At 40.7% G+C, this 21,374-nt stretch overlaps 1 protein-coding gene across 2 annotated transcripts in view; it reads right to left on the bottom strand.

Annotated features, from left to right (window-relative positions):
• AIG1 (androgen induced 1) overlaps positions 1 to 21,374 on the bottom strand; it is a 221,240-nt gene that overhangs the window by 159,625 nt on the left and 40,241 nt on the right. For both annotated transcript variants that reach the window (XM_084777068.1, XM_084777067.1), the window contains exon 2: positions 20,026 to 20,181. In XM_084777068.1, the coding sequence (XP_084633194.1) occupies positions 20,026 to 20,181 (156 nt within the window). The remainder of the gene's footprint in view (positions 1 to 20,025; positions 20,182 to 21,374) is intronic.

Below are 21,374 nucleotides of genomic sequence, written 5' to 3'. Positions count from 1 at the left end.
AATATTTACATAGTGGAGTATCACTCAGTCATTAAAAGAAGTGAAATCACAAACTTTTCAGGTAAATGGATGAACTATAAAAAAGCATCCTGATCGCCAGAAAAATACAAATATGAAATGTATTAGCTTATATGTGGATTAGGTGTTATGTCAATGATAATCAAGCTACCTGTAGAACCACAGAGGTTAGGTAGAGAGTAAGGGACCAGGGCAGGCAGATATATCTCCCTAGGAAAGGGAAATAGAATAGATAGTTATGGGTGGTTGAAAAGGATGAAGTGGCAGAAATGCTGGAGGTGGCACTGTTGGACCCTGCTGTTAAGGTAGAAGTCTGGCATTTCTGGGTGGGCCCTGAGCTCAGTGCTAAGATGACAAATGACAGACTCCCTTCCTTAGCGGGGTTCCTTCCTCTCTGCCTGATCTGAGGAAACCCCAGATCCTCTCAGTGACACACAGCCCTCAGGGAGATTACAGGCCCATAAGAAGCCTGTTCAATGAGCCCCTGGGGACCCCTGGAAATACCCTCCATGCTAATGAGATGTCTTGGTATCTTAGCTTTCAGTCAATGACCTTTGCCTATACCTGGAGTTCTTCCCCCACCACCCCCACCCTGCTGCCCATAGGATAATTAAATATTGCATTCTCCTTCTTCTGATGGGACTGGGCTGCTGCATGTAAATGAAGTATCCATGGCACTCCCAGCCTCAGCAAATCAAACACAACACAACACATTCCCTGAAACGCTTTCCACTGTCCAAGGTTTAAAATGTCCCTGATTCACGAAATAAATTCTCTCTCACTCCATTCCTCCACGACGACCATCTGAGGCTCATCATTTATTTTACGGAAAGAAGAGCTCCTCTTCTCCCTGAAGAATTCTTCTCTGCTGAAGCCCACTTGACTGCTGCGACCTGTTGACCCTCATGGGGCAGTGCCCAGACCTGCATTCCGGCCATCTGCCCATACCCTCTGCTGTTAGCATGATGGCTAAACTGAAGGCCTATGACACTGCAGCATCACTGCTGGCCTTGGAACTCCTGAGCTTCTTACCACTCAGCAGCCTCTCTGCTCACACTGCTGCTACTGCCTGTAGGTTTCAGAGCTCCAAGCCTCTGTTACCAGCTGTTCTGGAAGAAGCTACCAACTCACCCAAGTCAGGCTAGGACCTCATTGCTGCCTGACTCAAGTTTTCCTTCTGTTTGTTTTGTCCAACTCCATTGTGTTATTTTTTAAATCTTATTATACTTTATTATACTTAATTTTATCGTTATCCCTTAGAAGCCTTCTGATTTCTAGAGGGTAGATTAGGATGGGAGAGGAGGTGGAAGGTGCTGTGGTGCGTACAGGGAGGGGAAGCATAATGAGTCCGACCATAATCAGGACATATTATGTAAGGAAAAATCTATTTTCAATAAATGAAAAAATACGAATCTATAAATAACATTGTTGTCTTTCTTCTATGTATTCTGACCAAATCATTTTAAAGTTGGCATCTTTCTAGAAAAGTTTCAAGAGTGTAAGCTGATGTTATACATTTTTTCCCCTAGATTTCAAATATCACCGTTTTGGTGGCTTTCTCTCCTATCTATGTTTATTGAAATTAGTTCCCATGAGAACAAAAGCCAAACTCTTAAGTTACCCACATGGTTTGTTTTCTTTCTTCCTTTCCAACCTCAGCTGGTGATCCCTACACTCCAACTGGCAGTGTGATTCTCCCTAAAACTTACTAAGCTCATTCTTGCCTCAGGGGTCATCAGCTTCTCTACTCTTGGCCAGGAATGTTGTCTCACATTTTCCTATGGCTGCACCCCCTGTCCTTCATGGTCTAGCTTACATATCACCTCTGCAGGGAGTTCCCAGTACTCATTTCACTGTGCTGGCATTTCCTACCACAGACCCTGACGGATAACAGGATCCTGTTGCTGTTTGCTGTTGTGCCCCACTGCTCACTGTGTGGTTCCTCTATAAGATGGGAAGTGCCAGAGAAGGGGATCTTTGGCTCATCTGTCCCTTGTTTCCAATAACCTGGCATACAGCAGGCATGTAATATAAATGTTCAGAAATAAATTATGAAAACAGCCCTGTATGTGCTATCTCTCACATCATCCACAAGGACAACACCCTTTAAATGCAATCAGTTTTCTTCCTGTTGGCCAAACATTTCTTTCTATTCTCTATGGGGATTTTGCTCCAGCATGTAAGGAACAGAACACTCTCTCCCGAGGCCATGCTCAGAGTGCAGCCTTTCTCAGATCTCTATGAGAAACTCCTTCTGCACCTACTTAAGACTTTCTCATCCTGCAGTGATACTTTAGATTTCTATACCATGAGGAAAGACTACATGTTCTTTCCTGAAGTCAACCAAAAATCAGGAGACTGAGACATGGAAATTGACCTGAAAAAGCATGAAATACCCTTAATGTAAAGCATGCTCTTTAGGAAGGCTGCCTGAAAGCTGTTGGAAAAGTTGAGCATGGGGAAAACTCCAAGAGAAGAAACAAGACCTTGTCTCTTCCTGGCTGAGTAAGCAGTACAGAGAGCACTTGGAGGTGGTAATGCCTGGAGGAACATTCAATGACCATGACAGGGAACATGTGGTCCCCAGGCCTCAGAATGCTGGGAAGATGCTCTGATAATCTGTTCTGGTTCAGGTGCCACAGATGATAATGCTAAATGTGTGGACAAGCCAGCATGTCTTCTCTGTACCAGAAGATGTGGGCATGGTAAGGTCAGCAAGAAAGACTGGTGGCAACAAGCCATGCTCACCTAACACAAAACAATCTACATGTCACCATGTACATCGGGGATAATGAAGCTGAGCATAAAAAGGGACCACACCCTAAGGCAAGGTAAAGAAGAAATCTACCTATCCTGGCTCAGTTCCACAACCTGTCTCTGGGGTGAAGGATCTGCTCCAGAACTAACCCACCTGAAGATGGTTAATCAGTGGAAGAGAACTCATTTCTAATGATTAAGAGATACTGCAATAAAAAGCATGGGAGGGAATTGGGCTTACAAGGCAACTAGATCCAAAGCAGAAGGCTTATGACAGAATAATAAAAGTTCATGATCACGTAATTCAACAAAACTGATTAAAGAAGAGATATGGAAAGTTAAGAGAAGATAATGCTCTTGAAATAAAATAAATGTGAGATGAGACAATTTAAGAAATAAAGAACTAAAAGTCATGTGAGAAGAGTAAGAAAAAATTTACCTTGGCGAAGATAGTAGGGGTTTCAATTCCTACAGAACTGGAGTAGATAAAGTTTGTAAATGTCCTTCTTTGAAACTCTAGGTTCTAAATACATTATTAAAATGCATCTTTAAATGTATATCTGAGCACAGAAGCAGAGGAAAGAAATCATTAGGAGCCACCAAAAGGAAAAATTACAAAAATAGTAAAAATGCCTAAGCAGTATCAAACATAGAGACTGGAGTGTCTAGGAGAAAAATGTAGGTATTGGAATCATGAGGCTACGTGGATTATGGCCCTGGACTCATGAAAGGTAAGGGATAGAGCCAAGCCCACAGAGCATCTGTGTCTTCAGTAAAGGAAAGGCTAGAGAACATTATGTCTTCCAAGGTAAATAAATTATCTTCTATTCCTAATAGTAAAGATCTTTTAAATTAAAAGTAGTGAATTTCCTAAGCCAACATTTGAACTAAGAAGTATATTTCCACCTATATCTTCATGCTGGTGAAAGTTATTTGTGGTAAATAAACAAAGTCTGCAAAATCCAAAAGTGGTTTTTATACTTATGCCAATACCAGTGGGTATTGTAGTGTATCTTCAAGTCGTCCTCATCAGGGCTTATATATGCAACCTTAAGTATTCCCAATATCAGTCACTGGCAGCTCTGGCTTGTAAACCTCACTGAAAGTTGCCCTTGTCCAAAGTCATAAGATCATAATCTCTCTCTCTCTCCCTCTCCCTCTCCCTCTCTCTCTCTCTCTCTCTCTCTCTCTGTCTCTCTCTCTGTCTCTCTCTCTGTCTCTCTCTCTGTCTCTCTGTCTCTCTCTCTCCCTCCCTCCCTCCCTCTGCTTCCTGGATTCTATAAGGCAAGCAATTTTGTTCTACCACGTGCCTCACACCATGATGCTCTGTCTAACTACAGGCCTAGACATAAAAGAGTGAACTGACACCCAAAACTGTTAGCAAGAATAAATCCATTAATCCATTCTCCCCTTTCAATTAATTTTCAGAGATATTTATGTTACAATAACAAAACTCTGACACCAGCACTAAAGCCCTCCATATGCCTGTTACAATCAGGATGTGGTCCAGCTTCTGCCTTTGCCTAGTACTGCCTTCTCTTCCAGACAGGTCTATCTCCCAAGAACATCCCCTTCCACATAATTCCCTCTGCTATGCTCTGAATATAATGTGTCCCAACTCTCTGTTGACTTCACACATAGGTTTAATCTCCAAAATTACATGTTAGTTAAATTAAATGGGTGCAACTTAATGCAATGACGGTATTCAGAAGCGATGACTCTGGAGAGTAAGCAGGTTGAGTTTTTATCATTTGTTGAGTAGCGCCCTTGAAGCTTGATCCTGATGGCTTTAAAGCATGAGGAATAGGGAGCAGAGCAGACAGACCCATATGCATGCGTTGCTGGAATTTTGTCATGTGACATTCTATACTGTCAGTGCCTATGTCAGTGCGAAGGCTGTCATTAAACAGGTCCCTAGACCTAACTCCAGAACCATGAGGCAAAATGAGCATCTTTTCTTCATAAATGAATTTCCCCTAGTTGTAGTAATGAAAAAGAACCGATACACTATCTTGAAACCTACACATAGGGAACCCAGGTGAAGACAATACCACCTATATACATATATCGAAGACATACCTAAGCATTAAAATATTTTAATGTATAAATGTATTAATGTATAAAAAGTAAAAATTCTTTGCAATTTCAACTTTCACAGTCCAGGGACGTGTTATGCATTTTAAGATCTTTTCATATGCATTAAAATGCACTCCATTTTTGGTTTATACCTAGTCTCATGCAATTGCAGATACATTACTTTTTTTTAAAGATTTATTTATTTACTTTATATGTGCATGAGTGTTTGCCTTTGTGTATATATGTGCACCATGTGCATGTCTGGTGCACTTGGATGCCCAAAGCATGCATTGGATCCCTTGAAACTGGAGTTCCAGATAGTTGTGAGCTACGACATGGGTGCTGAGAACTGAACCCAGGTTATCTGCAAGAGCAGCAAATACTCTTAACCAGTGAGCATTTCTCCAGCCCTGAGATAATCTATTTTAAGTGTATCATAGACTCTACTTGCCTGAATACACCATGATTTACTCAAGTACTCACTAGTAGAGTCTTCCTACTCTCAACTTTCATAGTACCTTCTCAGCTACATTTTCTCACTTCCGTTTTCTTTTAACTCTGTTTTGTCTTAGTCTCACATTTACCTTTAAAGAACTGAGCTAAAAAGTCCTTCCTTGCTTGTGAGATAGAATCAAAACTATCTTTGTAAAGTGACTTCAGAGTATGCTGCTAACCCCTCAAAGCCTCTCCTGGGTACCACATTACTTGACTACGTGCACCTTCCTAAACTGAAACACTTCTAAGCTCCATTTGTTCATGCATGTTATATGCATAGCTTACAATTTACTAAAAAAAAAAGCTTTTATGTTCTATCTTGCTATAGTCAACATAGCTATAATCAAGAAAACAACAAATGCTGCGAAAGATGTGGGGGCCATAGAACTCTAATTCACTGATGCTGGGCACTCATACTAGTGTAGACATTAGTGCAAATCGTGTGGAAGTTCCTCAAGAATCTAACAATAGAACTACCAAATGGCCCATCTATTTAGTTTTCACTAGTGGAAAAATCTTCCACAGCCATGAAACATTTTCAAACCAGAAGATGGCTGCTGTTATACATTTGCTAAGCTAAAGACTATACAGATGTGAAGTTTTAACATGCACTTTGTGTGAAAGAATCGTAAAGTACATTGTACTATGAAATTTATCACAGTACCCATTTGTGGAGCCACTGCCAATGACCTTACCACACACACACACAAAAAAATCCTCCTCACGAACCATGTGTGGTCCACCCTCTCTCTCTACTTGGCAATCCCTGATTTCTTTCTATTACTACAATTTGTTTTTCATTCTTAAATCATTTTATGAAGGTAATGTTTCTCAGTGCTTTAGCAAAGCTAACTTACATTTGTATACTCTCTATACTATATAGGTTAGAGACTTGACAAGCAAGATCTTTTGGCATAACAACTCAAGCAATATCTACGATTATGCTGCTGGGTTTATAGATGAAGAAACAGACTAGGAGAAATTAAATTATTTTCCCAGTATCAAAAGAAATAAGTAACCAACCTAGAGTCTAAGGCAGATGGTAAGAACATCAACATTTTAAGCTCTGTAAACACTGTCTTGTGCATTGAGTGTACTGGATATTTTAAGATAGATAAATAATCGGATGCATGAATGAATTAAATGCCAGAACCTTTCAGAAATAATTCTGAGTCCTCTAGAACACCCTGCAGTTGTGAAGAGCATAAGGAATTCCACGTGAGTGTAAACAACTGATTGTGGAGGAAGAGCACACACATACACACCACAAGCACACACTCATACATGTGTACATACACATTAGTGCACAGACAGAGAGGGAGAGAGAGAGAGAGAGAGGCAGAGAGACACAGATACAGATGAGACAGAGACAGGGCATCCATGCACATACTTCAAAATTCACTGTTTGTCCTGTACATCAAATATGATACATAAGGCCATGAGGGAGCAGAACCAAAACTGTGATAAATTGTGAAAATCCATTATCTTTATCATAAGTATATTAGTGGAATTGGAAGCATCTCAATGAGTAGTATTTGACCATGTGCATCCTCCTAGAAAATTCCTATCTATAGGATAAATAAGCAATACGGACTTAGACTATCTGTTGCTCCTAACAGATGTCTGAGCCTTGTCTTGCCCATACTCCTGGCTTATTCAAATGCAAGTTACTCCCTAGAATATTACCATGGTTCTGCTATGGACTGAGTCCGGATTACCCCACAAAGACGCATGTGAGGATTACCCTCCTTCCCAATGTTTGCCTCATGTCTCATACATCCAAGATCACCCCCATCATGTGGTTATTCTAGCATTATGGATACAGTAGCTAACATTTTCAGGAATTCAAAGATAGATTCACTTTGAATTTAACTCCACATCAAAATAAATAAAATTAATCCCTTTCCCTCTGACAAGTGATGGTAAACAAAATAATTAATCTGGTCTTCATAAAGTTCACATGCAGACTTTTTGCATATTTGAGAACCGGTGTCAATCAACTAACAACGATGTAAGATGTAAGCAGCTTGTTTTCTAAAGCAACCCCTAAACCTTTGACCATTGTAAAAGCACTAACTAATCAAATTCCTGCTGTTTCTCCATTCTTTTATTTTTAGTAAAGGGGTACTATAGCCTAGTTTTATATACAATCACAATAACATGATTATCTAAGGGAGCCTTAAGTACCTACAAGAGTTGCCTAGCTGAATATAATTTGAATTTAAGGTTGTCATCTGAGAATTAAATTAAGAAAAATCTAATTTATATACTTGAATAAAACTTAATGGATTAATTAAATTGTCCTTTTTAAGAAGCATCCACCATTAGATGCCTACATGTCAATGAGACATCACACTGAATGATTTGAGAGTAGCATTAGGATGAACATTATTCTAATGACAGAAGGTGAATAGTAACTAAATGGAGCCCAGCATTTCCAAGAAAGATGAGGAAAAAGGACACAAGTGTCCATAGTAGTGAGCAGTCTTCAGGCACAGTCAGCAGTGCACCTACAGCTTTGCATAAACAACAAGGCTATCTGATCATCACCAAGATAGCTTTCTGGTCTACCTAGCAAGCATGAAAACCTAATACTTTTATCATGTGTCACTGTCATCCAATTGCCACCACTTCCCTTGAGTTCAAGTTTATCTAGAAATCTACGGACTTCCTTTTAGCTTTGTCAAAGTTATCTCGCTTGTAACAGAGAGCTTAGATGCCTGTCTGCTTGAATTTCTCTTATAATAGATTATAAATTTATTTTAATGCTGAGTTTATATTCATCAATGTACATGAATTCATTTATTGATAGAGGATTTCAATAAAGACTGATAAAACCAAATTTCTAAGCCTGTCCCAGGACGCCAAGAAGCCACAAGTGCCTTCCCCATTGACTTTGAATTCCTTTGGTGGTAGGAGGAAGGCTATGGTTTTCTTGTTTTCGTCATCGTAGATTACATGCATAAACAACTAAACAAATATGTTGTATGTAATAGAAAACAACAGAATAATCTGCATATAGGATGTAATTAGGAACAAATTGGGGGGGTTAATGTTTCTCTTTATTAACTTTATATCAACACCATATCAAGACTCTATTTTCTTTTATGAATGAAATGCTTTCTAACTTAAAGCATGAGCATCTCCAAGCGTGGGCACACTGGCAAATATGAGTATTCCCCAAACATAAGGGTATGAAGGTATTTCTCAAGGCATTCTTTATAAATCAATACATGGTTACTATGGAATTTGTGTGTATTTTTTGGGTAACTTTTAAATTTTTCAGTGCTAATCCCTGCTATAGGTAAAGCAGAAAGAGTTAGCAACCAAAATAGGCCAAAGATGCAGCTACACATTCCATGTATCAGCAGTCTGCCTGATAGCACGGGTACACTTCTACCCTTTGCACTTAATGCATCTGAATTCTTAGTCATTTGCTTCAGCCACTCCATGAATTGCTGACCAATTCTCTTCTCTCTTCCCCCTCCCCTGTATTTTTCTTGTCTGTCTGTCTGCCTGTCTGTCTGTCTATGTGAAGCATCCTTCTGTTCAATGGATGGACAAGAGGTGATAACCACGGATTACTTGAGAACTCACGGCTTGAGAAGACATCAAGATGGGGAAAACACATGTTCTGATGCTGATCTGTCAAAAGAATCAAGGAATTGGGAAAAAACTAATTCATGTGGGTGATTTCTTTCCCTATAAGAAGTTTCCTCTTTCTCTCCCCTTGCTGCACGTTCGAGTTACTTTTCTGTTGCTGTGATGAAATACCATGGACAAAAGAAACCCCAAGAGGAAAATATTTATTTTGGCTGATAGTTCCAGAGAGTGAGAGTCCACCACGATGGAAAAGGCATGGTGTCAGGAGTGTGATCCCAGCAGGGCAGGAAATGGGGCTATGCTATGAAACTCAAAGCCTATCCTCAATAACATACTTCCCTCCTCAGATAGTACCAGCAGCTAGGGACCAAGGGATCCAATACATGAGCCTATAGGAGAACATTTCTCATTGAAGTCACCATACTATTCCCCTTTTTAATTGAGGCTCTTCAGGCACAAACACTGTTTATCAAACACCATGGACCAGGTCCAATATGTCAAGTACTTTCTCTGGACATGAAAGAAGCCATCTGCTATGGCCTGGATGGATGGATGGCATTCCCTCTATTATCACATCCTGAAGAAGGAAGTGACTTATTGTTACCTGACATCTCTTTGTTACGTAAGATTCAGAGTTATTTGTGTTTAACACTCAACACAACTTGGTTGAATACGTCAGTGGGCAGAAACTTTCCATAGATAGATGCCCACTGAGGGTATATGAAAGGATAAGAAAGTTCTTGTGTTACTTTCAGGGTCCTTTGCTGAACGACATAGAGGTTGAGGCTAGAATATTATTGTCTGGCTATCTGATGGCACTCAACACCACCTCAAATCCTTGCTGAAAATAGCTGGGTCCAAATATTACAAATTTACAAGTGGATTTCATGGCAAATGTTCTTGATAAAACTGATCAAAATGGCCTTTTGGTATTCCTAGTAAAATTTTTTTTGATTAAGTGTAATTCATTTGTTAGGATATGTGCCCATATGGAATGTACTAGATCATTCTTGCCAACAATATTTTTTAGTTATGCAGCTACAAACTGTGGCTTCTCAGAACCATGAAGATTTTTATACATAATACTGAATACAATTAGCTATCTTTTTTCCTTTTTAAAAAAATGTAGCTAATCTACACAATAAAAACTTATTTTAATATATTTTTAAAAACACATTGATTGGGTAAGTCCATACTTAAGTCTACATATACTTGGTTGAAATGAGAAGATAAAGTAGGAAATCTTTTCTTTCTTTAAAAATCAGGTACTTTTCAAACTGTCCTATAAAACCATGCAAAACCATGGTCTCACAAGCAAGAAACCATCTATCAAGGGCGGCAAAAACAATGCATGTGAACAGTCTTTTGTTAAACGGTCTTTTTTTTTAAAGGATAAAACAGTCATTTTTTTTTTCCTAGATTCTTCAGACTCCAGTTCTTTATCTGATATGCCCTCCAGATTAAAAATGTTGGTCAGCTCAGGCTTTATGTAAGACACTGAAAATGTCAGCGAGGCAAACACTGAGAAGCACGGCTAGATCTGCTGGGTCAGAGTGCTTAGGATACATTTTAAGAGCTAGCACTCCTCTTGGAGAAAGCTTAGGTTCGATCCTGCTTGATTTAGTAGTACCATTTACAGCCAAGTGACCTCATGCAGGGCAACCTTAAAATGGCAGCTCATCCCATCTGGGAAATAAGGCAAGAATGTTGGAAGCTCACCCAGTGAAGCCCTCATTAGCACAGTACCTGGCCCACAAGAACACACAGGAATTACATGACTTAGCTCTCAGGTTATACCAACAAGGGAAGGGAGGCAGTGAGAACCCTTGGGAAACCTGAGTGGAATTAGTTGTTTACAGGCTAGATTAAAGCCACAGGCAACAGCAAAGGCCCCTGGGTATGTGCTGTGTTCTTGAAAACCCCAAGATAATAAGGGTCAGGGCAAAGCTGCAGTAAGCATGGGGGGATATTCACACACAAATGCTAACTGTGTCAATGTGCCTGGAGGCTGCTGTCCTCGGTTGACTCAATACTGACTCTTTTTTCTGCTGTAACAGCGGTCCCTGGCCACTTGGTCGTTGATTTTATTCCTTTGACAAAGGAATGCTGACACTTCTTTCTATGAAGAAAAAAAAAAACAATTGAGGTACAAAGATACAGAGAAAAAGAAAGAATTATTTTGATGTCGGTGGTAGAGTATGACTCAGAGATGTCTCTCTTTTGCTTTATCTTTCATTCTTGGTTTGGAGATAGGGGTTGAAAAGAAAGAAGGGGAATAAAGAAATGGATAGGGATGATAGGACAAAAAGTAGACTATTTAATCTACTCCTTAATTTAATGCCTTAATTGTTACTCACAAGGTTATTTTTAATTCACTGGTATAGAATTTTGTATATAGATGCAAAATAAGTTTAATTTCAGATACACTGGTATAGAACATAAATTTAAGATTTTATATATATAATATATATATATGTGTATATATATGTATATACACATACATATATATACACATACACACTCTACTAGCGGTATCATACCCATACAATTCAATTATAATACAAGGTTTACTTCCAAGACTTTGAAAGCATTATTGCAGGCTGTTTAGGATAAGTAAGTTATATAAGTAAGTTGTTAGTTGATCAAACCATGGTCATATCAATTACTAGTTTATTTTTACCACACAAATATACATCATAGGTGCAACAGATAGATAGGATTCTACAGAGAGATAAGGTGAAACATAGTTAGCTATGGTCTTCAAAAATCTCAGAAACATACAGAATAAGGTATTTAAAGATATTTTTATTATTTTAAAGATTCATAGACAATGAGACAGGTTAACTCCTGGCCACACCCACCTCAAAGAGGATGATGGGCTTCAAGGAACCTCCTTATGAGATGGGTTCAAATGTGGCAAATCAGCCACTGGGCAAAATGTCCTCGTTTCTACCACAGACAGAAGTCTGCCTAAAAATGGGCAAGCTTGGATGCAGGCAGTCTACAGCCAATCTCTGCCAAGACGGGGTAAGCAAGTCCTCAATAGTTCCTGTTTCACAAATATGTCTGTCAGATCTATTGAGCCAGAAGGCTGAAGACGATGCTCCAACATTATAGAGAGTTTTGGGTGACTGCTCAGGCCGCAAACTGTCTCTGTCATCTTCTCATCTGGGGAAGCTGATAACCTGCACTCCCTGTCTACTCAGGTAATTAATTTTATTCCTTCTCAAGTCTCTGATGGGGTTGAAGGCCAGATAGTTTAGTTTTACAATTACACTTAGTTGTTTAGGGATTAAGATGTTTCTAGGTCTAAATAGATGTTTTAAATGATAATGAAAAGATGTGATAGACATTGATTTACATTCAGAATTTTAGACTCATCAAAACAGGAAAGATGTTCTCGTCAAGGCTGCCAAATACAAATAGCCAAATCACTATGAATGTAATATTTATATAATTCCTGATTGTTTTATGGTTCTTCTTGTTTTAGGTAGTTTACTGTATATGTGTGTAATAATATTAATGTATATGTAAAAAATAAAAAATAATAAAAAATAATTATAAGGGGGCAGAATAAACGAAGAAACAAAAAATGTTCCATCTGTCTTTTTAATCACCACTCACTGTATATTTTCTCTGAAGCCCACAACAAGGCTGTACAACCATGATTCTGAAGACAGAAATCACCTATTTTATAATATACACATTATCTAATAATACTGAAGATCAAGACCAGTTATTTGTACTCTCAAATTTCAAATAGATACATTACTCAGCAAATAAAATATTTAAAGGTAATGTCTTCGTTTTCTTCGATAATTTGGAAACTTTTTGCCTCTAGGGACCTCTGTGAAGTAACACACAGGAAAATAATAATTTTCTACAAGTTCTTGGGTAAGGTCGTCGGAAAAGGAGACTGTGCACATTGAACCCAGCTCTATGAAGCCCTCAGGTGGTAGTCTCAACCACGGCCACCACTGGCAAGTTCAGAGAGAGTCTCAGAAATTAAACATAAACCATTTATTTAGTTATTTAGTTAAAAAAATAGAAATCTATTTTCTCTCAGAAAGGCGTTGTTAAATGTTGAGTTTAAATAGTTTATGACAAAACGCAAAAGTATATTGAGAGAACATACTCAGAATAAAATTGAGACAGAATTAATGGGAAAATAAACTATAATGGAGAATATCCTTATTTATATTCGCTCAGCTTTCCTCCAACTATTTTTCGTATCAGCATGAGCAAAAGAGCAAATGGCCCAAAATCCTATTTATTTCTACTTTAAATTTTACAAAGTTTCTTAAAGCCTTAAAGGCTTGCTTGGGCACAGTGAGTCCATCCCCTAAAGATAAACCACAGTCAATTGAAGCTCTCGCTATAGCATTATTTCCTTTGCTCCCACCTGCTTTCTACTGTGGACCGCCTCACAGCTCATTTTAGCCATGCAATGGCTTTGACACTGAAAAGAGCAAAGGGGAAAACACAGAGTCTGGAGAGGTGGCTCAGTAATTAAGAGCACTGGCTGCGTTTTCAAGGGACTGGAGTTCCATTCCCAGCACCCAACCTTCAAAACAGAGCTCAAAATCAATTATTTTTAAGAATCCTCCCAGACCACCTTAGATACAAAGCAGTATATTGTCCATTTTAATCTACATACTAATGTGGCTAATTATTAAGTCTGGTCTTCTAAAAGTAAAACCTGAGATGTTCAATTTTTTTTTTTTTACAGCAATGAGATTTTGCACGTACTCTATCTTACAATAGATTGAAATAGATAATTTTGCATACTTGATTTTGAAGGGCTCTTCACCTATGAACCTTCTGTCACTGGGAAATTAAACTCAACTCCTCATTCCTATGTAGGGACAAGCATATCATTGACTCAACAGAGAGTGGACAGGGTTTTGGTTAATGTTTGTACTTACTGTGGCGGGGGTAAAGCTATGTATGGGCACCTGTGACACAGATCAAGAGCAGATGTTAGAGGACAGCATGTTAGAGTCGCTTTTCTCCTTCCATGGTGGGTCCCCGGAATCCTACTCAGGTCACCAGGCTGCAAACTAGGTTTTATAGTAAACTACTACTTGAGTGATAGCATAGTTTTAATCTCAGAGGTGAAGAGAAAGAAAAGTAACAAGTAACAGTAACAAGATAACAGCTAAACCTTTCAGAAAATAGAAAAGGAGTTGATCTTAGACACTTAGACACTTACATGAAAATGTAGTAAGTCTTAGAAGAATCTAACTATATTTTAAAGTTAAATCCAGAATTTACAGAATAAATCAAATGAGAAGCCTCAGAAATATTTCCCTTTAGGTTTCAAAAAAAAGAAGGAAAAATATTTGTTTTTAGTTGTAATCTCAACTAGAATCAAATTAATTCTCATCGTGTGTTACATTAATATACATTAAAACTAGCAATTAAGGGCTGGCAAGCTGGCTCACTGCCTAAAGGCACTTACTATTCAGCCAGACAACCTGAATTGTATCTAGGGGACCCACAGGGCAGAAGGAAAGCATCAACTCTGGCTGTTGTTTTCTGGTCTCCACAAGCTCTGGCATGCTCCCCACATATGTGTATACACACACAAAGAAATAAATAACACACCATCAAAACTTTTAAAATTAGCAAGTAATACTAATATGCATTTTCCTCATCTAAGCCAACCTCTTGCACTTAAAAGTCAACAAGAAAAAAAAACCGATGATTTTTGTTTCTTGAAATATAGGAGTACAGCAATCTAAATTTACATACACCTCAAAAACTTTTTCAAGATATCTTAGATTTACCTAAGATATCAACAGATGAAGATTCTTGGGAATTGCAAAGTACTTTTTCCTTGGAGTTTGCAGTGAGGTTTCAAATTTGGCTTTTCTCCTGTTTCTAAGGAAGAGCTACCACAAATCTTCCTCACAAAAGCCTACAGTTGGTTGGTACATATAAAATCTTTAAGTGTTTACAAGACATGATTATAACACCAAAAATGGCTACTTAGCAAACAGCTTTGAAACTAAATTCGGAAGGAAGGACAAATTCCAGACGAGCTCATCAGAGCACAAGCCGGTTTGTGCTGACACTCCGGATGCCCATTCGGGGATAGAACAAATCCAAACCTCCAGGGCCTCCACAGACCCACCCGGAGGGGGACATTCACTTCCTCACATTGGGATGATTTGGGTAGCATCTGGGCTGGAGCAACCCAAGGCAGCACCGGCACAAAGATGTACTGTGACGTGGTGAGACTTGATTATGGGGACTATTCAAATTCAGTCGGCAGCTGCACATTGAATGGGGCCGCATGGGCTTGAGTGGACAGAAATGGATAGCAGTCGGAGACACATTTAGGGCTTCTGGGAGAGGCACTTTCAAACTCTTACTGCTCTCTCTCTCTCTTTTTTTTTTTCATTTTTAGTTAAAAGGGCATGCCTACTTTCTTAACTATAACGGGATCCACCAGCACAAGAGTCAACAAACTCATGGCAGACAAAAGATGTTCTTCCCTGGACTGCCCATAGACTCTTCAGTCTGGCCAGACCACAGAATGTCACAGAGTTATTTGTAACGCTTCTTTAAAAGGGTGAACGGGCTTGAGAAATCAGCTGCACATGGTAAGAACAGCCTCTCGGGGGTTTCCCTGCAAAATGAGCGGCAAGGCTTGGGGAGTGGTGGTGGTTTCCGGACATTAGCATCACTAATCAAGGCCAGCTTTGCTTTTTATGGGAATCGACACAGCGATTGATGATGCCTGTTATGTTCTCTTAACCCACCCAGCCTGGCTTCTCCAAGTCACACTGAGTCAAACGTACACTTTAATTGTCTTTGATTGGGATATTTAGTTATTTTTACATATCTCTGGGGTAAAGGGTAGCTTTACCCCCAAAGAGCCTGTGTGAGGTCCAAAGCTCTCCAAAGCTTTTTCATTACTTCATGCTTAAATAAAACCATTACCATCAACTGGCAATGAACCTTATTCCTGGAAGAAACACCAAGGTAAAACCTTCCAGTCATACATGGTCCATGCATGCCTCTCCTGCTCCTTTGGTTGTAGCAGAGGAGAGAGAATGGGGCAGGGGGAGAAAGAGAGACACACAGAGAGAACATGGACCAATAAAAGCTCTGGGCAAGGAATTTTTTTCAGACCAGTTTGAGCACAGGTGATACATTTCACTGCCCTGTTTTTATGTTCTTTGCCTAAAACACGGAGCAAGAAAATATTGTGTCTGCAAACTGATGAAGAGAAAGCATGACACCAAGGAAGCCAGTACAAAACAGCAGGGACAACTCTGTAAGGTTGGCAGTCACGCTGTAATCGGGGTAAAAGAGCTGGGGTCACCCCTGAGCAGCCTAGCAGGTGCAATGTCCAGACACTGGCTCAAGCCAGGCCACTGCTCCCCTGACATGCAGATGGTATTGGGATATTTCGTTCAGTGCCATTCTGTGTTAATCAAGATGGTAAATGCTCTTTCTTCAAATGTTACCCTTAGTCACCTGACCTGATAAGCATCTTTATACTACAGGTTGCTGTGGGCAGTAAAACCTTGTGTCCATTAGACTAGGCGCTAGGCACCACTGCTATCCTCATCCTTCTGCTGTCTGTCATAGGCTCTCCAGGTGAGGCCACGCCCTCCAGGCCGTGAGCCTGGGGGTGGGGGTGGGGTGGGGAGTAACAGGTCTCTGCCAGTGATTTCCCAGATCATTGCTGTGAGAAGGAAAGACTAGCAAGGAAAGTCCTAACTGCTGGGAGCACAGCCATACAGGGGTTCTAGAGCCTTTGGGGAAGATGAGAGAAATGGAGAAAGCTACAGCAGAACAGAGGAGTCTCTGAAGTGCAAATACACTGGGACACTGAAGAAAGTTGGGGAAGTAACCTCAGGAAAAGAAAGGTGAAAGCAAATGGCAAGACAAGGTTATGTGTTTGGGTGAAGATTTATTTTGAGTTAAAATGCTTATAGCTTTAAATGCCTATCATCCATAATTAATCTTTGCAATAAAATCAATGGAATCTTAGAATAATCCATCTATCAGGTGTTCTTCTTCTTTTTTTTTTTAACTCAAAATAATTTTTTTCTGCATTAGAGTGAGGAGTGTGGTAGGACCTGGGTAAACAGACACATAGCCAATGGCAGTAACATAGAAAATGGAGAAAGAGTAGAAATTTTCTCAACTGTAGAAAATACCAAAGAGACTGTTATCAGCATGGGGAGAGATAAGGGAAGGGGAGAGAGCAAAACACATGAAAGGCGTTTTTAAATTTAGCAGGGAAAAGGAAAGTGGGAAGTGACTCAGTAAAGAGACTGGGAAAACTGGAAATAGTGACAACTTGTGTCAATGCCAAAAGAGCTACATAAATTGTTAACTCTGTACGCCCGGACCCACCAGTGACTCTTCAACTTGTTCTGATCACTTCCTGTACACCACAAAGCACTATGGGTTCTGAGGCACAGGGAAAAGACAAGGCCTGCTCTCTGGAGCATCCCAACCAGGAACGGCGTGAGCGCATGCTCAGAAAGTGTGATTTGTGTAGTGGGTTAAACCCAGATGGTGAAGATGAAAAAGTGCTATTCCTCTCATCTCGAAACCACAGAGAAAATTCCACACAGAGACACTTGGATTTCAAGGTATGATTGTTTTATACAGAAAGTACATGTCTCTACACTTTATGCCATGGGAATTTTCTCTTATATGAGTCATAAAAAGTAGATGAATTTACCTTCTGAGACAAGATTTCACTATGTGGCCCAGGATGATCTGAATTAGCAATCCTCCTGCCTCAGCCTCCAGAGTGCTGTAACTGATTATAAGTCTGTGCTAGCATACCGGCTCAGTATTCTACGATTCTTCTGGCCCTATGTTATGCTCAGGAGCTCAGGGCTACCTCATCCACGAAAATACAATCCAGCACACAGAGAAGAGCAACTGAGTGCTAAGAGCATGGAGGTCTCTGACAACACAGATATGGCAAATATGAAAAAGAGCCAAAGGCAGGATCTAAAGAACCTTCTGACTCCTCTAGTGGTGACCTTGGACTAGGTGCGTGTGCTGGCCACGTCCCTGGAGCTGCTGTTTGATTGTGCCAGAATCAGGTAGCAAATGAAAATTCTCCAACTGCATTCCATAAGGAACCTCTAAGTTTCTTTCACAGCCTGAGACACACAAAAATGTCCTCATTCTTCTGGCTACACACAAGTTAAAAAATCTATGGTGTTTCCTGGGGTGTAGGCTCAATTTTCTTAACCAATATATTTTATTACAAACTTATTAACCAAGTATACATCCCTTATAACCCAACTAACCAAAACAATAGAAAAAGAGGATTAAAGAATAACAAAACCGTAAGGATTTCAGTTCCAAGGAATGATTCTCCTGTCGTTGCAAGCAGGACTTCTTCTGCTGGAATCTGGAGTAACCAGAACCCAGAACCTCAGCAGGAGCCCGGAGCCCCAAAGCCTTCCCTTGAGCGGTTCTCTCTAGGAGCATCTCTAGATGAACAGCCAAAACTATCCCAAATCTCCAAAAAGCCCCACCTCCAGTTCTGGGCTCATTTATATATCTCCTCCCAGAGTCTGTTCACAGGATCTTTTCAGCTGGCAACAATCAACCTCCCACACGAGGTGGTTGGTCTTCTAGTGGATTAACCTCACCTGTTCTCACACAAGACCGTTCTGATCCCACCCTTGGGATCTTAACAAAAACAAGTTTATCTCTCCTTCAGTGGAGCCTTTAAAGAAATGCAGTTTGTGTGCAGATAATAGAAAATTAGCAGGCTTGTGAAGGAAGTTGAGCTAAGGAGAGAACATAACTGAAAACAGAAAATCAATGAAGCCAGACAGACCCAAACATTGAGTGGCATTTTTAAGTAGTATTAGCTAATGGTGCAGTTTGGTAAGTGAAGTGTTAGCTAATGTTGATTCTCTCTTAAGTTCAAGGTGCTAAGCAGTTGACTCAATAAACAATTATTATTTTAAGTTTAGGTTGCCCAAGAAAATGTTAGGGGATGAACCAAGTGCTCTGTAAACCTATATATAAGTGTGTGTGTTTGCTTGTGTGTGTGTGCATGTGTGTGTATACATGTGAGTGTGAGCATGCACACATGTGTGCATAAGTGCATGTGGCCCATGTGTATATGTATATGTGCCCACACATGTGGAAGCCAGAGTACAATCTTAGGTATTATGCCTCACAAGCCACACTCTTTTTTTTTCTTTTTTGAGACAGAATATCTCTCTTTTTCTTATTAATTTGTTTACTTTTATCTTTACATTGGTGTTTTGTCTGTAGGTATATCTGTGTGAGGGTGTTGGGTCCCTGGAACAGGAGTTACAGCCTCTTACTAATCTGGAAGTGACCAAGGAGGATATTCTGTGTAGCCAACAAGGCTGAGATCCCCATGCCCCTGCCTCCACAGCACTACGATTACAAGTACAAACCACCCCCACGCAGTTTGGTTTTGGTGTTTTTACATGGGTGCTGGGGATTGACTGCAGGGCTCAGGTTTGCATGGCAAATACTTCACCAATTGATAAACGACAGGCCACCATAGGCTGAAGTCTTAATTCTCCAGGATCTCAGACATGACAGTTTGGGCACTGAAAAGATAGGGGAGGTTACATGCAGCCAGTGGAGAGTTTTGATTGATACAATGGGTCTCTTAATAAGAAGAGGGAACCAAGGCCCAGCCAGACAGAGGGAAGAGAATGTAGCAGCATGAACGCAACCTTCTTGACACCAAAGGGACAACCCGCAGAAGAAACCAGCTCCAGGATTCCTCAACCTCAAACACTCAGTCTCCGGCACCATAAGAAAATAAATGCAGATGGTTAAATTCAGATGGTGAAAATGAGGTTTCTGTGGTCCTGGCAGCATTAGAAGAAAAAAAGAAAAAAGAAAAAAGAAAACAAACGCAGAAATGTTAGGTGGAAGTGTAGCTCAGTGGTGGAGAGCCACGAGGTCCTGGGTTCTGGCCTTAGTACCAGCTAAAGGAAGAATTCTTCTATGAAGAGCCCCCATTTAAAACAATAGAGTCTGCAGTTGGGCCCACAGCTGTTTTGTGCTAAGTACATGTTGCATCATACTCACAACCCCGACAGGAAAGGCCAGCACAGCCAGCGTCCAGTCCCGGAGAGAGATGAGCTTGCGGAGCTGTCGTTCTTGCTCCTGGTTCCCAGTGCCTCTGGTCAGAAGGCTGGAGAGATCAGTCAGCACACAGATGCCAAAGAAGACGGCCTGGATAACCTGCCAGGAGACAACAGCCCAATGGTCAGCAACAGCTACAGAGACTAGAACACAAGTGTGTCTGAACTCCGACAGCTGAGGAGAATGCCCAAAGCCTAATTACACAACTCACCATATAAATGAAAACCAGATTTTACAATTTTTAATTTTTTTTTGAGACAGGGTTTCTCTATGTAGCCTTGACTATCCTGGACTCGCTCTGTAGACCAGGCTGGCCTCAAACTCACAGCGATCTGCCTACCTCTGCCTCCTGAGTGCTGGGATTAAAGGCGTGCGCCACCATGACGCCCTAAATTTTAATTCTTTTACAGTTTCAGATAAATGAAAGGATTCATCTTAAAGACATTACTTGCATGCCCTCTTCCCAAGGCTGAGGGAACACCACAGAAGATGGCGTGGGAAGAGAGTCAGAGACAGAGATGAGGGAAGAAGACTGTTACAAGGCAGTGCCTTCTTTCTCTCCATGCACTCTGGAGTTGATAGTGGCTATAGTCACCTGCAGAAAACCTTCACAAGATGGAGCCAGTTAAAATCCCAGCATAATGGGAGAGGGACCCATGCAGTGAATGGCCTCGCACGCATGCAGACAGAGGCAGCAGTGAGTGAGTGGATGTGGTGCTTTGAATGAAAGAGCCCCATGGGCTCCCATGTTTGAGTCTTGATCCAAAACTGACAGAACTTTTGGGGAAAGATTAGGAGGTGTGGGGCTGGAGAGATGGCTCAGCGGTTGAGAGCACTGACTGTTCTTCCAGAGGACCTGGGTTCAATTCCCAGCACCCACATGGCAGCTCACAACTGTCTGTAACTCCAAAATCTGACACCCGTAGACATACAATGCACATAAAATAAAAATAAATTAATTTTAAAAAAGATTAGGAGGTGTGGTCTTGTTGGAGAAGGGGGTCACTGGAGATGAGCTTTGAGTTTCAAAAGCTCACACAATTCCCAGTGAGCAGTGAGCTCCTGCGCTCTCTCTCTCTCTCTCTCTCTCTCTCTCTCTCTCTCTCTCTCTCTCTCTCTCTCTCTCCCTCCCTCCCTCCCTTCCCCCCCCCCAGTCTCTCTCCTCCCTTCCCTCCCTTCCCCTTCCTTGACCCCCTCCCCCCTGCCCCCTCTCATGCTGTGGATCAGGTGAGAGCCCCAGGTACTACCCAGCGCCATGCCTGCCTGCTGCCGTGCTTCCTGCCATGAAGGTC

Source organism: Acomys minous, assembly GCF_964271855.1.
Source record: "Acomys minous genome assembly, chromosome: 3".
NCBI lineage: Eukaryota > Metazoa > Chordata > Mammalia > Rodentia > Muridae > Acomys > Acomys minous.
This window is presented reverse-complemented; position numbering and strand designations above follow the sequence as displayed.